At 45.9% G+C, this 19,396-nt stretch overlaps 1 protein-coding gene across 1 annotated transcript in view; it reads left to right on the top strand.

Moving 5' to 3' along the window:
* The first annotated feature begins 13,023 nt into the window (after positions 1 to 13,023).
* Positions 13,024 to 19,396, top strand: part of PGR (progesterone receptor) — a 54,432-nt gene continuing 48,059 nt past the window's right edge. The window contains exon 1 of the mRNA XM_028726132.2: positions 13,024 to 15,380. Coding sequence (XP_028581965.2) covers positions 13,840 to 15,380 — 1,541 coding nt within the window. The 5' untranslated portion in view covers positions 13,024 to 13,839. The remainder of the gene's footprint in view (positions 15,381 to 19,396) is intronic.

Genomic DNA, 19,396 nt, shown 5'->3' with positions numbered 1-19,396 from the left:
GCTCTCTTCTGTTAGATTCACTGCTCTCCTCCTCCTCTTGGGGAAAACATTCTCCCTCTGGGAAACTGGAAACTTCTAACTCTAACTCTTCCCTGACATCTATCACCTAGGATTTGTCAAATTCTTAGCCATCACGACTGTGCTCTGTCTTCACAGTGAGAGGCAGCAGTGCATCTGAATGCCAGTTGCTGGAAGCCGCAAAAGAAGGGAGAGGACTCTTGCCCTGCTGGGTCCTGGGTTTCCCACAAGTGTCTGATTGGCCACTGTGAGAAGAGGATGCTGGACTAGATGGGTCATTCGCTTAAACCAGCAGGTTCTTCTTATGCTCACTGATCAGCCCACAGGTTTTTCTCTTTCTTTCTTTCTTTCTTTCTTTCTTTCTTTCTTTCTTTCTTTCTTTCTTTCTTTCTTTCTACAGAACACATCTCTCCCAGCATGAGCCAACGGAGCTGCTTTGGCTAAGCAGGATGGGTGAGACCTGCACAATAAGCTATTCAGTTTTGCTAATGGAGCATGGCATCTATAATCAAATCTCTCTTCCCACATCTTGGCACAGATCAGACAGGTCACTTTTATTTTCACTTTGGAGGGGGTGGGTGGGCGAGAAGCAAAGATGAAAAAAACAAAACAAAAAAATCCCAAAGCATAAAGAAAAAGCCAGACTGTGTTTTGTTGTTGTTGTTTTTAAATCTGGTCAATGTTTCAGAGGTTTTTTTTTTTTGCTAGGAAGCCAACACTTCAGTTTCGTAATTGCAATGCCTTCTTGGGTAATGACTATTTTGCAACCGTAATTGAAAACTCTGGAGGGTTTGATGCGTAAGCGTTGCTTTGTTTTTGGCTGGCAGTTACTGAGGAGATAATAAAACCAACACTTAGCAGTGGTGTTATTTATCTAAATGCATTAAAAAAAACATAAAGGTGCTCTCATTATCATGCCTAGGGAAGTTTTTACTGTTTTACCGTGTTTGATGTTTAAATTTGCTGGAAGCCACCCAAAGTGCCTGGGGCAACCCAGTCAGATGGGTGGCATATAAATAATAATAATAATTAATAAAAAATTCCATTTTTCAATCTGAGAAACCCAGGCAAAAGGATTCTAAAGATCCATGTAGTGCCAGTGCTTCCATCAAGAGTTCTGGAGGGAGTTTTCAAGCTGTCCAACATTAAATTAAGAATAAAATTTTAAAAGTATCCAAAGTGTAGTAGAAAGACTGGCGCTATTATTATTCTTTTACAGATTTATAAACCACTTCACAGTCTTGGGCCCGTCAGCAACTCTCAGGCTAACGTACCTCGCAAGGCTGTTGTTCATTTTACCACTGCTTTTATTGTGTTGCATGACTTAGCTGCTTGAGCACCGTTTGGTGGAGACATATTTAATGAATGAGCAAAAGGACTGGGCTGCACAATTCCTTCCCGTAAGTGCTAATGTTGTGTTTTGAAAAGCCTTTGTACCTGCCAACATTTCACTGGTGAAAATAAGGGTGCTCTTGTAGATTCAGCAGACCCCTATTGCTCCATCAAGAGATGATTGCTGATCCTGATGGCAAGCTTTGAGCTGTATGGTGCCCAGGAATAGGAGGTAAATTTGAGGCAGCTCATATTTAAAGTAAAACTGACCTCATCTGCACTTTGCGAAATGCTATGCAAACTGAAACACAGACACCCTTCACAATTTGCCCTTCTCTGAATTTTGCAATTTGCATTTTGCAAATTTTGCAAATTCTCTGAATTTTCAGCTGAAAATGCATACTCTGGAATTAAATGGGCGTAACTATGCATATGGGCAGGGGTACCTTTACCTTTACCTTTAACTATGCATATAAATGAAAATAACATGCAAAAAAATAGACTGTGGAAAAACTGCTTTGCGTACACACACAAATCTCTATACCTTGGTTCTCAAACTTAATCCATTCCAGGAGTCCATTCAACTCTCGAAGTGGTTCAAAAACCAAGACATGGCTTCTGATTGGCTGCAGGAGCTTCCTGCACTCAATTGGAAGCCATGGAAGCTTCCGAAAAATGTTTGCAAACCGGAACACTTACTTTCGGGTTTGCGGCATTCGGGAGCCGATTTGTTCGGGAGCCAAGCCATTTGAGTACCAAGGTACCACTGTATTAGGGGGAAATTGCAATAAAATGCTGACCAATTTTCGTGGGGATTGTTGTAGAAATGTGGAGAGCTGAACTTAAGAATGGAACTCTGAGAATTTCAAGAAAATGTTTTTCAGGTGGTACTTAACACCATCAAAGCTTGCCAAACTTTATAAACAGAAGTCTAATTTATGCTGGAAATGTGGAAAAATGGAAAGAACATTACTCCCTATCTGGTGGAGCTGCGAAAAAACCAAGACCTACTGGGGTATGATTCATGAAGAACTCAAAAAAATGTTTAAAACATTTTAACAAAAGAAACCAGAGGCATATTTATTAGGTTTATTGGGGAAAGACATACCACAAAAAAGAAAGGAATTTTCTTATATGCTACAGCCACCAGGATAGTATATGTCAGCAAATGGAAGAGCGAAGTAATACCCACAAAAGAAGACTGACCATACAAATTAAGTCAATTTATAGAAATGGCAAAGCTAACTGCATATGTTAGAAGACAGACAAACCAAAAACTCAGACTAGAATGGCAATGTTTCAAAGAATACATGGACAAACACGGTTCAAGAAAGAATATGTTGATATGCTTAGATTAAAGGAATGCTTAGATTAAAGGAGTAAAGTAAAAAAATATTAATTAGGAATGTGATAATGAGATCAAAATTTAAAATTTAAAAACTGCAATGATAGTATCGAATCCATAAGATAAGGAAGTTGAGATGTTGTGGAGGGGGGGGGGCAAAGGGAGTGGTGGTGGGAAGTTAGGGGTGGGAAGGATTTATGTGTATGTAAATAGCAGCCTTATTTTTGTATGTCTTTGCATACAAAGGTGCATTTCTTTTTCTTTTTCTGTATTACTAAAATTTAATAAAAATTAAGAAAGAAAGAAAGAAAGAAAGAAAGAAAGAAAGAAAGAAAGAAACTCTGAGAAGTTGATAGAAACCCAAACTGATGGATTCACCCTTCCTTAGTGACACAGAAGTCTGTGCCCTCGTCTGCAGCCAACCTCATAGCTGTCAACTGTTCCCTTTTTTAAGGGGAAATTCCCTTATTCCGAATAGGATTCCTCGCAAGAAAAGGGAAAAGTTGACAGCTATGGCCAACATGCATCTCTGCCTCTGATTCCGAGCTTCAACCGCAGAGGGCAGGAAGTTGGAAGGTGATGAATAGCAATTCTAGGACCAATGCACACACACTTTAAAAGCATTGCTAGCATCCTGTTTATCAGTGACGAACGCATTCTCAAAGTGAAAGCCCAGCCAACATTTTGGCTGCTGCATTTTGGACAAATTGAAGTTTCAGAGTTGTCTTCAAGGGCAGCCCCACATAGAGTGCGTTGGAATAATCCAGTCTGTAAGTTACCAGAGCATGGAGTAGTGGCGAAGTCATCTTTGTCCGAAAGGGCCCATAGCTGCTGAACCCGTGTAAATAGTATTTTTCTGCTTCCATTTTTTTCTTCCTTTCAATGATTTTCAAAACTACTCCAGGGCACTATTTATAAATCATTCAGTGTTCTGTTCATCATCTGGGAGATTTATGAGTCTTGCTCAGTGCTTCAACATGTCACATTCACCTCCCTGTTTTTGATAAGATGCTGCTTTGAAATATTACCCAGATCCCCAAATCATTTCCAGAATCCGCTTTGCAGATTTAATAAAGTGTAAATAAAATACAATTAAAAGTGGGCTTTTGACTTTATTTCACTTGGGTTTCACTTTGCGGGGCTTGTTTCTGTCAAAAAAAGTTTAAATGTAAAGGCTGAAAAAGGGACGCAGGTGGCGCTGTGGGTTAAACCACAGAGCCCAGGGCTGGCCAATCAGAAGGTCAGCGGTTCGAATCCCCGCAACGGGGTGAGCTCCTGTTGCTCGGTCCCAGCTCCTGCCAACCTAGCAGTTCGAAAGCACGTCAAAGTGCAAGTAGATTAATAGGTACCGCTCTGGTGGGAAGGTAAACCGTGTTTCCATGTGCTGCTCTGGTTCTCTAGAAGTGGCTTAGTCATGCTGGCCACATGACCCGGAAGCTGTACGCCGGCTCCCTCAGCCAATAAAGCGAGATGAGCACCGCAACCCCAGAGACAGTCACGACTGGACCTAATGGTCAGGGGTCCCTTTACCCTTTACCTTTAAAGGCTGAAATAGAGGTATGTCATAAACTATATATTTTAAAATGATGGTGATGTTTTTAGACCAGGGATAGGGAATCTTTTTCAGGCTGATTCATTTCCCCCCACAAACTTCTGGAAGCCACATGGTGGTGGCGAACAGGGCCACTTGCAAAAGTGGGTGGACCAGAGAATGTAAATTTTACCTCTGTGCAATTGTCCCTTCTCACACTTTCTCTCTGTGTCCTTTATCCACAGAAGGAAGAGGCATTATAAGAGACCAAGAACCTCCAGGCAAGAACACCCAAGGTGCGTGTGACGGAAGAACAGTAGGGGATTGGACTAGGGTTGCCAGACCTCTAGGTCTGACCTAGAATCTCCAGGTTGAGATTTTAACCTTTACTTTTTCTATATATAAAAATACTATTAAGACGACTATGTTGTGTGGGGAGTTTGCAAGATTCATCCTGGCAGGAGCCAGCTGCAAATTATTGCATAGACACTCGCAGTTGATGAATTACTTGTTTTTCTCAACGCAGCCTACACAGTGAAACGTCCCACAAGCAAATCTGAACACATTGAAACTTGGGGAATCTGCTTTTTGGCTTGGATGGCTGAAAAACACACACATTTGAATGTGATATGGCTAGCTGCAGATGGAACCATCATCCATCTATATTGTGTTTGGAAACACTCTGAATCCTAGCAAAATCTGAAGTTTACAAGCAGGTCTCATTTCTGAAATATGAGAGTTTTATGATCCATCTTACTTGGAGAATGAAGTCCTTAAAAGTATCTTAGGCGTTTCTGGAGGCTGGACACATTCAACTGGTGTTCAGAAGTAGGAACACTTCCAATCTGTGCTATTTTTCTAGAAAAAGAGGTGCTGGAGCTCACAATGAACTGTTCTTTTATAATGGTAATGGCGTACACCTGAGAGGTGCCGGAACTGAGTTCTGGTGAGTTCCGGCTGAAAAAAGCCCTTCTTCCAATACATACATTTATTTTAATTTTCAACTGAAAGCCACATGCAGCTCAGGACAGACTTCTGGAAATCTACCCCCCCCCCCAAGAAAAACAGTCAAATGTTCTTACAATGCCCACTTTGGTCCAGAAAGTAGTTCCAGTTGTCAAATATATGGTTTTCCTATAAGTTGTTTGCCTAGAACAGGGATGTGGAAGCTTCCATCAGCGACAGCCCTCAGAACTGTGGATCAGGTGTGATGGGAGTTGGAATTCAACAACATCTGGAGGGCCAGCAGTTCCCCATGCTAGATTTAAAATAAATAAAAGCCCCCCCCCTCTCTGTGTGTGTGTGAAAAACCAACCAGCATCTTCATTCAATCTATGCTCTAGCCACAAGAGCTACTAGCGAAGAATCAGCCAGGTATTTAATGAAAGTTTCATCTCGTCCTAGAACATTATTAGCTGATCTTTCCAGGGCCGATTTGAGAAAAGCTCTTATGCTGCTCAGAGCTGGGAAAATGTCTTCAGCTTGTTTAGAAAGGAAATACTGAAATGTACCTTTCAGCTTAAAATAGTCTTATCTGTGGAGAAGAAGCTACAGAGAACACAGTCCTCGTTTTGTGTTCCGTTGTCTCACGTTGTTGTGATGCCGCGTGAAACAAGACCCAATGTCCTTTGTTAAAGGAGCGCGTCCATTGGCTAGATTGAACAATATGGTGTGCCCTGGGTGCTTAACAACCACCTTGGAAGGAGTAGAAAGGAGAGAGATAACTATCTTCTATATACTAATAGAGAACCCGTTTTCTGTGTGCGGGTGCTTATGCAGCCAAAGCGTTGTCATCCACACACAAGAGGGAGGTATCGGTAGACTTGGGAGAACCCCAAGGCTTGCAAAAAAACATTATGAGGGGAAATGAGAGAACCAAAACAGTCTAATGATCTACCACAGTGTTTCCCAACCTTTTCCAAACTGTTGCCCCCTTCTGACCTTGTTTCCTTCCTGTGGCCCCCCAGCCCATCCTACCGGTAGAAAGGTAGCTATTTACAATTACATAAAATGGCAGGAACATAATGAAATGTTGCTGAAGCAGAAAAACATAGAATCATAGAGCTGGAATTAACGCCAATGGTCATCTTTCTAGAGCAACCCCCTGCAACGCAGGCAACTCAGCTAAAGCATCCATGATAGATGGCCATCCAACCTCTGCTTAAAAACCTCCAAGGAAGGAAAGTCCATCACCTCCCAAGGGAGATCCATCTTCCACGTACTACAAAAAGTAAACAACATTTAATTGACACAGAGGGGGAAACCTACTGATCACAGTCCAAAAGCATACCCTCCAACATTTCTCCAATGAAAATAAAGGTAAAGGGACCCCTGACCATTAGGTCCAGTCGTGGCCAACTCTGGGGTTGCGGCGCTCATCTCACTTTATTGGCTGAGGGAGCCAGCGTTCAGCTTCCGGGTCATGTGGCCAGATGCTCTGGCGAACCAGAGCAGCACACGAAAATGCCGTTTACCTTCCCACCAGAGTGGTACCTATTTATCTACTTGCACTTCAATGTGCTTTCGAACTGCTAGGTTGGCAGGACCGATGAAAATAGGGACGTCCTATTGCATAATAATAATTTTACTATTTATACCCCGCCCATGTGACTGGGCTTCCCCAACCACTCTGGGTGGCTTCCAACATATATAAAAACATAATTAAACATTAAAGAAACTTCCCTACACAGGGCTGCCTTCAGATGGCTCAGGGGTCAGGTAACTCCATACCCGTCAACATTTCTTTGGTGAAAATAACGACGTCCCAAGGAAAAGCAGGACATTCTGGGATCAAATCAGAAACTGGGATGACTTCTGTAAATCCAGGACTGTCCCTGGAAAATAGGGATACTTGTGGGGGGGGGGGCGTCTGCAAAAGGCGCAAGGGAGTTATATATATATGGGAGAATTTTAAAAAGCAAATGGTCCTCACTGACCTGGTGCAAAAAGATCTTGTAATCCGGAGGAGCCCTGGCTGCCCAGATAAAACACTACAGCCCCACACACCTTTACCTGGGAGTACGGCCCACTGAACTCAGTGTGGCTTTCTTCTGAGTAGGCACTTAGTTATTTGCTGGATGAAAGTCAGCAGAACCAGACGACCCTGCTCAGCTAGGCACTGGGGTGGATTTTGCCCCATGCCTTGCAGAGCCAGGCCAGCGGAGCTGATGGACCCTGTGCCCCTCTGCAACATCCAAAGGCCCCAATCTGCTAGGCGCTGGGATGGATTGCACCCCATGCCTTGCGGAGTCAGGCCCAGGCTGCCACCTGGCCCAGCACTGCTGGCAGCTACAAGCAGTGGTCAAAACGGGAGCCTCAGCGGTTGCCCTCTTCCCATGGAAACAAACCAGGACAGCACCAAGAAAATGCATGTGGCAAAAAGAAGGGCTCGGCCGCCCCCTGGTTGGCTGCCCCCTGGTGGGCCCGCCCCCTTACCTGCTTCTGATTGGCTAAGCAGATAGCCAACCAATCAGGATTCTTTTAAAAAAAATGATTTCTTTTCTTCAGAAAGAGACAGACTTAAATGTGGTTAAGAAAGTGAGATACCTAGGGGTAAATATAACAACCAAGAATCTGAGTTTATTTAAGGATAACTATGAAAAATGCTGGTCAGAAATTAAGAGGGATTTAGAAAGTTGGTCTAGATTGAAACTTTCCTTGTTGGGCCGAATTGCTGCTATAAAGATGAATGTATTGCCAAAGATGCTGTTTTTGTTCCAGACTTTACAGATTATGGATAAAATGGAGTGTTTCAGGAGGTGGCAGAGAGACATTTCTAAATTTGTCTGGCAGGGCAAAAAGCCCAGAATTAAGTTTAAAATATTAACTGATGCTAAAGAAAGAGGGGGGTTTGCCCTGCCAGACTTAAGGTTGTATTATGAAGCAGCAGCGTTCTGCTGGCTGAAAGACTGGCTACTTCTTGAAAATACTGAGGTTTTAGATCTGGAAGGTTTTAACAATGTATTTGGATGGCATGCATATTTGTGGTACGACAAGGTTAAAAGTCATAAGGCTTTCAAGAACCATATTGTCAGGAAAGCATTATTTAATGTTTGGATAAAGTATAAAGATTTATTAGAAAACAAGACCCCAAGGTGGCTGTCACCAATGGAAGCTAAGGCCCAGAAAAGACTCAACATGGAGGCCAAATGGCCGAAATATTGGGAAATACTAGAAAAAGATGGAGATTCTTGGAAGTTGCAGAGTTTGGAGAAACTAAAAGATAAAGTGCGGGACTGGTTACATTATGCTCAGATCAAAGAGATAGGATTCCAGGTGGAAAAATCAAAGCTAGAAACAGAACTGTTAGAATCTAAAACTAAGGTTCTTTCAAAAATGTATAACTTGCTGCTAAAATGGAATACACAAGATGAAACGGTTAAGTCAGCTATGATAAAATGGGCACAGGACATTGGGTACAATATTATGTTTGCTGATTGGGAAAAGTTATGGACCACCGGTGTGAAGTTTACGGCATGTAATGCCTTAAAAGAAAATATTATGAAAATGATATACAGGTGGTACATGACCCCAGTCAAGCTTGCAAAAATATATCACCTGCCTGATAATAAATGTTGGAAATGTAAAGAAACTGAAGGAACGTTCTTTCACCTCTGGTGGACTTGCCCTAGGGTTAAGGCTTTCTGGGAAATGATATACAATGAGTTGAAAAAGGTATTTAAGTATACCTTCCCTAAGAAACCAGAGGCCTTGCTTCTGGGCATTGTTGGCCAGAGGGTGCTAAAGAAGGATCTAACATTTTTTATGTATGCAACAACAGCAGCAAGGATACTTATAGCTAAATATTGGAAAACCCAAGATTTGCCCACGCTGGAAGAATGGCAGATGCAACTGATAGAATATATGGAATTAGCAGAAATGACTGGCAGAATCCGTGACCTGGGAGAAGAAGCAGCGGAAGAGGATTGGAAGAAATTCAAGGATTACTTACAAAAACATTGTAAACTTTATGAGTGTTAAGAAAGGTGCAAGAATAAAAATAAATGTGGCATCAGTAAGCTAATTGAAAGAAATTTGAGAATAGGTGAAATCTCAGAAAAAGTTAATTTTGGAGTTAATATTATGCCTAAAATAAATATTTAAGTTTTTGGTTAATGTAGTTAAAACTAGAGACATAATATTGGAATAATAGAAAATAAGAATTGAAACAAGGTGATAATTTGCTGTTTAGAACTTTATGAACTTGGAATGCAGAAACGAGAGATGTGAGGAAGTCTAAAAAGGTGAAGAAAGTATGGATATTAAGGATTTGATTTTGATGTTGTATGTTTTTCTTTCCTGTGTGTTTTTCTTTGTCTATTGTATTTTGGGGTATGGGTTTATATGTTTGGTGATAATGTTTAAAATCTTGAATAAATTTTTAAAAAATAAAAAATAAAAAAAATAAAAAATGATTTCTTTTCTTCTCACTTCCCTCTGTGGCTTCCTAGCTTCATGTCCCCCATTTACATAAGGTCCACCTGTGGCCCCCTTGGAATATCCTGGGGTCCCCCCAGAGAGCCATATGGGAAACACGGATCTAGCAGACCACCTCCCCTTTGCTGGAACTAAATGGCAGAAGTCTTTGAACAGAGAAAACAAGTATCAGAAGCTGGCATGCAATGAATTGTGCTTCAGTGTCTGGTGGTCTTCTCTCCAAGTCTGCGGCTCAGGATAGGCATATTCCATTGAACCACTGAATTGGTTGAATACCATACAAACACACAACGTATCCCTTAAAAAATCTGGGACATGATTTACAGGAGACAGAGGGATAAACTTTGCCTGAGGCAGGCTAGAGACCTATGAAAGCGACTATTAAAAGGTAGGAGGGAGAATCAGTGGTTGCTTCCAGACAATCTGTTTTTTGAGCATTCATCCAGATCTATTTGTACAAAATTTGCAGGGAGTTTATATGACACCAGCTGTTTATTGAGCGTTCCTTTTTATATGTTTATGGCTGGTTATATGATGCATCCATCAATTGTTACCCCACAATTCCCGCTGCTTTCCTTGCAAAAAGGTCCATTTTGGGGTGAGTGGGTTTGTTGTGCAAGAGTAGAAAATCCAGGGATGCGGGTGGCTCTGTGGGTTAAACCACAGAGCCTAGGACTTGCCGATGAGAAGGTTGGCGGTTCGAATCCCCGCGACGGGGTGAGCTCCCGTTGCTCGGTCCCTGCTCCTGCCAACCTAGCAGTTCGAAAACACGTCAAAGTGCAAGTAGATAAATAGGTACCTCTTCGGCGGGAAGGTAAACGGCGTTTCCGTGCGCTGCTCTGGTTTGCCAGAAGCGGCTTAGTCATGCTGGCCACATGACCCGGAAGCTGTCTGCGGACAAACACCGGCTCCCTCGGCCAATAAAATGAGATGAGCGCCGCAACCCCAGAGTCGGTCACGACCGGACCTAATGGTCAGGGGTCCCTTTACCTTTACCTTTAGTAGAAAATCCACTAATTGCCCCTGGAAAATGGCAACATTCAGGAAATGCCCAGTGACACTCACATTCCAGATCGTACTGCAAACAGAGAATTGCACGCATGCTAAGTTGGTTGAATCAGCTACTTGTTGAGTCCATCATGTAGACGTGGAAGTTCATGATAAGAATAAATTGTAGGCTTTAAAAAGTTTAACTTAGGCAAGCGAGGCATTCTCCATTACAGTGTGAATTAACATAGGCAACAGGAACAGTGTGACTGGCTAAGATAGAAGCAGGAATCTGGGTTTAAGAAGTTCAACCCCAAGATTCGAGCAGGGCATTCAGAACTGCATGGAATCAACAGTCCCAACAGGCTGACACACCAAGCTTTTAATGCGGAGGGCAAGCTTACTCACAAAGCTCCTCTGCCTTGTGGGAATGTCAAGGATGCAGGTGTCCATGGAAGATGCTGAGTGTGTTCCTGGTGGAAGAAGCACTTCCTGTGCCCTTCTGAGTTCACTTCCGCTGTTTACAAAGGTTGGTTGATACCCTCCCCAGACTCCATTGATGCTCTCCTCTCCCCAGGACAATTCCTGCCTCCCCATCTAGACTCCTACCCCTTCCAGCCTCTGTTCCCTGTTCTCAGACCGCATTTGATGCTTCTCTTCCCTCTCCTCATTGACCACAGACTGCCAATCCAAGCCCAAGCCCAGCAATGTCTCAGGGCTTATAATACAGCTGTCCACATGTAGGACTAATGTCTGGACTGCAAAGGGCTTCCTTGCAACAAGGTATAGTGAAGTATACAATGTATGTTCTCCAGTCTCTTTCCTCTTTTTTCTGTTGCTGGTGGAGTTGGAGGAAGTGCACAACATGATGACATGGGACATAAGGAAAGTTTCCACTGCACGTTATAAAAAGGCAAAGGGAAAACATGACACAGAGGTGCCACTTTCGACAGCACACAGCCCCTTAAATCACCCCAACAATCCACCGCAGATTTGCAGAAGGGGAGATCAGGGAGAGGAAGTTCCTTGCCCTAGTGGAACAACTTCAGTCTTATAAATTTGATTGGTTCTGTTTCTAAGAGAAAAGTACGACTCCACCTACAGATAGACAAATTTCATGCTGCAGAAAACTAGTTTATTTACCAACACATAAGTTCTTTTTTTAAGGGACGCGGGTGGCGCTGTGGGTAAGACCTCAGTGCCTAGGACTTGCCGATCACTTGGTCAGCGGTTCGAATCCCCACGGCGGGGTGAGCTCCCATCTTTCGGTCCCAGCTTCTGCCCACCTAGCAGTTCGAAAGCACCCCTAAGTGCAAGTAGATAAATAGGGACCGCTGTATAGCGGGAAGGTAAACGGCGTTTCCATGCGCTGCGCTGGTGCAGGCTCGCCAGTTGCAGCTTCGTCACGCTGGCCACGTGACCCGGAAGTGTCTCCGGACGGCGCCAGCTCATGGCCTCTAGAGCGAGATGAGCACGCAACCCTAGAGTCGGACACGACTGGCCCGTACGGGCAGGGGTACCTTTACCTTTAAGTTCTTTTTTAAAAGAATTTTTTGTTTTATTTTGTGAATGTGCAGGATATGATAAGACACACATAAAGATCTGAGAAATCAAAATCCTCATGATCTATTACCAGAGGCGAAGCTAGCTGCTCTGACACCTGGAGCGGTGCACATGTTGTGCACCCGGGGTGGGGCACCCACCACACTCCCTTCCTCCGCCTGTATCTATTACTAACATGTTTCCTAATAATTATTCACTATTGCATTAACTCATGCCTTATACTTGCAAGGCTGATACACAGACCATCTCTGCCTTCATACTCTCCCAGATGAGATCTTGCAAATTGCAACAGAGGACCTCGCCTGTTTAATCCTTTTATATTTCTGCATTTCCTAACAGTGCGTTGGTTTAATGAACTTTGATCCCACAACTTTACAAAAAGGGTTCTCTATGCACAGTAGGGCAAAAAAAAAAAATTAAAAAAAAATTCCCTTGCTTCTTTCCAAGGAAACCAAACCCTGGGCAAAGTGCCTGAAACCCTCTAGAACCTTGCACTGCTCTGATATTGGAGTGGCGTGCCACAGTGGGTTTCTAAGAAGAACCCCCATATCCTGGAGATGCAGAAAAGAGATTTGGGGGGAGAGTGGTTAGGGGAAACAGCTAATGACTGTGTGCATGTGCGGAGATCACCAGGAGGAGGAGGAGGAGCTAGAAGGAAGCAGGACACAGAGTCTGCAGGATCCGTGCACCTTCGCTGGCAGCCAGCGCGTCCAAAGCCCAGAACCAGGGCTTGGCCACCAGGAGGCAGCGCGGAGCTCGGGATCATCTGCCGGCAGGCAGGCTGGCAGCACCGGGGTGGGTGGAAGGAGCTCCAGCAGTTTGCTGACCCTCATTCCCAACGCAGGTCGTCGGGTTTGGGCTGACCCCTTTGGCTGCCTGTTGCTCGGCGGACCGGTGCAGGCAAGCGAGGGAGAGCGCGCGCGCGCAATTACGCATCTGCACCCCGAGGTCAGAGGGAACGTCCGCACCGGAGGGGAGGGGAAAGGAGAAATTCCCTCGTCTCCCAACCCCAGGCGCGCAGGGGACCGACGCGTGGAGCTCTAGTTGCGCCCTGGCCGGAGGGTAGGGATTTTTATTTTATTTTATTCACGACGCGGCTGCAGCAGACTGTCCCGAGCTCTGCACGGCGCCTCGTGCGCTCCCACGCCCACTTGTTGCAGCACCTGCTGCCATCTGGGTTCTGCCTTCGCAAAATACAGCTACAAAGGGGGTGTGGTTTGGGGGCGTGTGTGTCTGTGTGCAGAGAGTTCGAGGAACCTCAGCGCAGAGATCCGCTTGCAAAAGCGGAGCGGCGGCTGGATGCAAAGCAGCGTTGGGAAACTTCTGCAACCTCGGCTCCGCGCGGATTCTCCTCCAAGCCCTCTTCTCTTCCTGGGAGGAAACAGAGCTGGAGTTACGTTGCCTCCTCTCCCACAGGAGAAGTGCAGCAGCTGGCGCTGAGCCACGCCGGGCGAATTTGACAGAGGAGAATCCAAATACCGTCCGAAGGGGAATCAAGATGTGCAAAGGGAGCCTCGGAGAGGCCGGTGCCCTCACTGCTTAGCCGCCGAGCCGCACCACCACCGCCGCCGCTACTTTCGGATCCGTTTGCCCGCCCCGTCGAACTTCAGGGTTACTCATAAGCGAAATGAAAACGAAGGCGGATGCCAGGGAGCTGTCTGCTTCCGCCACCGTGATCCGGGATCGAGCGGACCTTCTTCAGGCGCCCCTGCTCTCCGATCGCGGCCCCTTTGCCCGACGGGAGACGGTGGAAGCCATAGACCTGTCTCTGGACGGGCTCCTGTATCCCAGAAGCAGCGACGAGGAGGAAGAAGAGGACGAGGAGGAGAGGGAAGAAGAGGACGAAGACGACCACGAGCAGCAGTCGTGCCCCCCGAATGAGGAGGCGGAAGAGAGGAAAGGCGGCGATTCCTCCTCGCTCCGGGACGGCTGCGGATCCCCAGTGGACAAAGACGTCTTGGACCGGGTCCTGGACACTTTCCTGGCGCCCTCCTCCAGCCAAGGCAACACGGAGAGCCCCTCGACGTGGCCTTTCTTTGGCTCGGACATCCCCGAGTTCTCCGGCGCGCAGATGAGCCGCCGCCCCGACGGGCAAGGCGAGGACGCGCCAGCAAACGCCTCTTCGCTGCCTCCGGCGCCGACGTCACCTTCTCCGGTTGTCGCCTCTTCTTCCCACTGGAAGACATTCAAAGATGCGGACGGGCCTCCTTTCAAAAGTCCGAAGGGCAAGGCGCCAGGATCCGCCGCCTCGGCGTTTTCCAGGGAGAAGCAGGGCTTCGCAAATCGAAGCTCGACCGAGCAGGAATCGGACGGCGCCGCCGCCTCCTCCTCCAGCGGCGGCAACCAGGCTTCACCCGAGGGGCACCCGGGGGTCGCGGCAGCTGAGCAGCCCATCGCCCACGACCTGTTCAACCTGCCCATCCTCCCTCTCAACCAGGCATACGTAGCCGCCAGGACCCGGCAGTTGCTGGACGTGGACGAGTACGAGGACATGATCCCCTTCGGCGTGCAGGCGAGCACCCCGCTCTCGCCGTCCGGTTGCACCCTCCAGGATTTTACAAACCACATTTACTCGGCCAGAGACGGGCAGCCGCCGCAGCCGCCTTACGCGTTCGGCTCCGTCGGGGATTTTCAGCGCAACCTCAGGATCAAGGAAGAAAGCCTGGTGGTTGCGGCGGCTAAGAACAACAGCGGCGGCGGCCGCGGAAGCGGCTGCGGCAGCGGCAGCGGCTCCTACTCGGCTGCCAAAAGTTTGCCGCCGCCGACGGCAGCAGCAGCAGCAGCAGCAGCAACAGGAGCACCAGCGCCAGCGATGCCTTGCCCAGACTACGCGCCTCCGAGCGTGGTTCCAAGTGCGCTTCCTCCTCTGCCCAAGAATAGCACGGGCGGCATTCCCGAGGCGCCCTGTTCCTCGTTCGAGTCCTTTCTCTACAAAGCAGAGGCTGCTGCTGCTGCTGCAGACGCCGCCCCCGGTGGTCCATACGGACCAGCGCCTTGCAAGGCCTCCACCAGCTGCGGGGCGCAGAGGGACAGCCTCAGTTTGCCCTCCACGTCGGGCGCGCAGCCTCCGGTCCTCTACCAGCCGATTGCCCTGCACGCTCCGCAGCAGTTCGCCGGCCTCAGAGACGGCTTGCCGCAGTTCTTCACGCCCTATCTGAGTTATCTAAGGTAGGAGTTTTTCCAGTCTCTATTTGAGGGGGGGGGGGGGGAAAGAGTTTTTCTTTTTGTTTTAAAAAGTGACGTTTAGGTGGAGCTTGGCAAAATTATTAGGGCCGGTGAGATAATTTTTGAGGTGAGTCAGTGTTCCAATTATGGCCCAAAAGGTGGCTGTGGCGGCTTGATCAAAGTTCCGCCCCGTGGTAGCTTTCTAAAAATAGGAATTGAGGGGCCTGTTGCATACATAGGTGGTATTATAGTTTCGACTTACTTTTTTTTCCTTGTGCTGCATCTTTGTGCGCGGTTTAGAGACGGTTGGGTTTAAACAGCATGTAAATCGTGCAAATAAATAAAATGAGTACGATCTCTCATCTTTCCACTAAGAAGTCGATTGTAAAGCCATCTGTTCGGAAAGCTGCAACATGGGTGCCTTCTGCAGATCTAGAAAGAAGTTTCAGAAAACTGATACGTTCTGTAAATAAAGCCTTCCGAAAGACTCTATTCAATATTTTGCTTTTCTGCTCTATGAAATATCTGCACTGTCGAAATAATTTTTAAAAATGCATTGAACTCATTGACTTCGTGATTTAAGCAGCCCCACCTGAGACAGAAGGGCGGGCATGGGGTGTTGTTTATGAGTACTTGCTTACCTAAGCTAGCTGGCTGGCACTGGCTTTCCAAAGCCTCCAGCAAGGGTCTTTCCTCTCCCTTTTAACTGGAGCAATCAGGGTTCATAAACTGATTAATCAACCATTTAAAGCTTGCAGCTCTACAACTTACACACAGTCCTGTGATCCGCTCCTTCAGTGGAGCAGAACAGGGGGAGGGCCTGGTAGGACAGAGTGCGAATCATCATATTCCAGTTGCGCTGATTTTCATTATAGCTAATTGCATTGCTTTAGCTGCATTAAGGCTGTCGTCCTACATAAAATCACTGGCAATTATTCCCCACTGATACGCGATAGCTGAGTAAACAAGTCTATGATTGTACTGATTTAAACACATATTTGAAATACAGGGCACTAATAATTACAGCCTCTTATTGCCCTGCACAATGGTTTCACTTTCCAGAGTGCCACTTAACTGCTATGCATTAGTCCTCTTTGAAATAATACATTCGCTGCTTCTCTTTGACATTTCCTTTCTTTCTTTTTTTAAAAAAGCAAAAAGCAAATTGAAATGTGTTTTGCTCCCTATCAGAAGCTTGTCTGAGTTGCTTAGAGTATTCAGTTAGTCTCATGGGCCAATCGCTGTCCCTTAGCAAAACCTACCTGATCTGCTTGTTGCGAGGGAGGGAAACCAGTAACAAATTAAAACTACACAAACAAAAACATCTACATTCCATTCAGATTAAGTTTTTTCTACTTATGGACAGAGTTTCTACAATGTGAGCAAAATGTAAGCATTATGGAGTGGCGTACGACCTGTTATTTCTTGAAAACGCGTTCTCACTCTTTCTCCCAAATAATTCTTCAAATTGTAACAAATCTCGCTTCCCCTCAAAACGGTGGTTTTCAGAATTTCAGTTACTGTTTGTAAATAAACAGCGGTTCGTTGCCGGAACGCTTTTCAGAGTTCGCAGTGATTGACAAACCACGCATCATTTAAACCCCACAAACCCCTTTGTCTGATAACGGAGCATTGTAGCCGATAAATCTCACCGTTCAAACAGGTGCAGCTGACTCCTATGCCTTTGTTAGAAATTTAACATTAATACGTAGAGGGGAGGCAGCTGAAGAATACCTGATAGAGCCCTTCAAAAGTCTGCTAGCCAACACTCCCACAAAACCTCTGAAAACCTCAAATTGAAAAATGCACATTTCCTGGCCGACGACATGCAATAAATGTCCTTAACATGCAATAAATTCTAGAAATCTGTGTACCAGAAACCATCAAGCTAAGAATGTTGAAAAGTTAGTACGCTAGCAAAGTTCTTGAATCCAGCTGGAAAAGTGACACATAGAGAATCCTACCACCAATGGATATTAAATGCACGGACATTAGGCATATGCCAGCAGATAGCCGTACCGAGGAAGCCGCTTCCCTTCTGCTTCTTGTTGGTGGAGAATATATTCTTAAAAGGTTCTATGATTTGAGACTAGGCTATAAAGGAAGGCGGCATCAAAGCGTGCTAGAAAGCTGCATGCAAAAGTAGATTGTGCAATACTCAACCCCCAGCCTGCTTGTGGTCAGCTCAGATGAAGTTCCATTGAAGTTGGTAAATGGTGTGATCTCTCAGGGCTTGATTAATTTGAGGTTTCTTCACAACAGCGATATTTCATTACTAATGAGAGGAAGGAGGTGCAACATGGCGCTTCCATGGGGAAGCGGGGGGTGGGTGGGTGGGTGGGTGGAGGACAGGATGCGGTCGTTTTTTGGTCAGCGATGTTGCTCTGCCAGCCCTCCCTGGAAGACACCATTTCATGCATGTTTGGCTGGAGAGACCCAAACATCTCACTTGAGGGTGCTTCTGTTAAACTGGGTGATGACTTGGACTATAGAATGTATTGTTTATAGAACGGTGGTTGGTGAGGAGGCAGGGGGGTGTCCCCCTAAACACAAGGTACAAATAAATGCTAGGATTTTGATGAATTGGGATATGGATAATATAGAATTGTGCCAGACGAGGAAATTCAGGGAATTCCTGTGCTGGCTTATGCAAACCAGCCTGGATGGCTGGGCGAAGAGCAAATTTGTTAGCGTTATTTTTTTAAAAAGGTGTTGATAGACGCATCCTTTTGCCTGGGGAGTCAGGTGTGTGTTTGAGGGGGCAGGAAATGGAGCTTTGAAGCAGGGATTCCTGGGAGGAGGAAGAAGGGGGGGAGAGGCTGGGATCCATCTTTAAGGGAAGCAGCTTGAAGGGTACTTGTGCCTCTGAAAATGTGCATGCTGTAAGGTCTGGACTTCTTCCATGCAGACGGAAGGTGTAAATTGGTGAATAAATCCTATTTCTTAATGCACGGCAGTCTCCGCTGTGTCTTCTATTCTCCAAAGGGCAGGGCTGGATTTAGCTTTGATGAGGCCCTAAGCCAGGCATAGGCAAACTCGGCCATCCAGATGTTTTGGGACTACAATTCCCATCATCCCTAGCTAACAGGACCAGGGGTCAGGGATGATGGGAGTTGTAGTCCCAAAACATCTGGAGGGCCGAGTTTGCCTATGCCTGCCCTAAGCTGCTGAAGGTAATGGTGTCCTTTAAATGTCCAGCTCTCCTTTGTCAACAACAAATTGTTGCTGTTTTGTGTGTGGAATGTATGCTATATGGTAATTTATGGACCTAATAGGACAACACAAAACACTGTTGCTGTATGTAGGCTTTATTTTATTGGGTTTTTTTATCTTATATTTTGGAAATGTACATCCAGTTTTTTTCTCCTTTAAAATTTCTTAGGGCCCCCAAGAGAGTGGGAACCCTAAGCTATAGCTTGTTTAGCTTATAAGGAAATCCGTCACTGCCAAAGGGACACAGACCCTGTGAGTGTGCCTGTTGCCGCATGTGCTCTGCCACTGCTTTGTCGAGCGAGCGCTTTTGTATGTTGTTCACTGAGAGCATTTTAAAAGCGGAATTGCCTTTCGGGTAATGCAACTTGGTGAGGCTGAAGTGGGATTTGCTCCACATGGGGGCAGGCTTTTTTTTTTTAATCAGCAGGAATGCAAAGTTCAGGAGCGCTTAATTTTTGAGGCAGTTTGGTGTTGTGTTACTGTAACAGAATGAAGGAGGAAACATTGTGGTTTATGAAACGATGCACGGTGCATAGAAAATGGATACAGTGGTACCTCAGGTTACATACGCTTCAGGTTACATATGCTTCAGGTTACAGACTCCGCTAACCCAGAAATAGTACCTCGGGTTAAGAACTTTGCTTCAGGATGAGAACAGAAATCGGGCTCTGGAGGCGCAGCAGCTAAAGTGGTGCTTCAGGTTAAGAACAGTTTCAGGTTGAGAACGGACCTCCGGAACAAATTAAGTACTTAACCTGAGGTACCACTGTACAGGGAAGTTTTTCTCCCTTTTCGATGCTGGGTGG

The sequence above is a fragment of the Podarcis muralis genome, chromosome 4 (assembly GCF_964188315.1).
Source record: "Podarcis muralis chromosome 4, rPodMur119.hap1.1, whole genome shotgun sequence".
Lineage (NCBI taxonomy): Eukaryota > Metazoa > Chordata > Lepidosauria > Squamata > Lacertidae > Podarcis > Podarcis muralis.
Note: the sequence above shows the minus strand (reverse complement) of the source record. Positions and strands in the feature narration are given on the sequence as shown.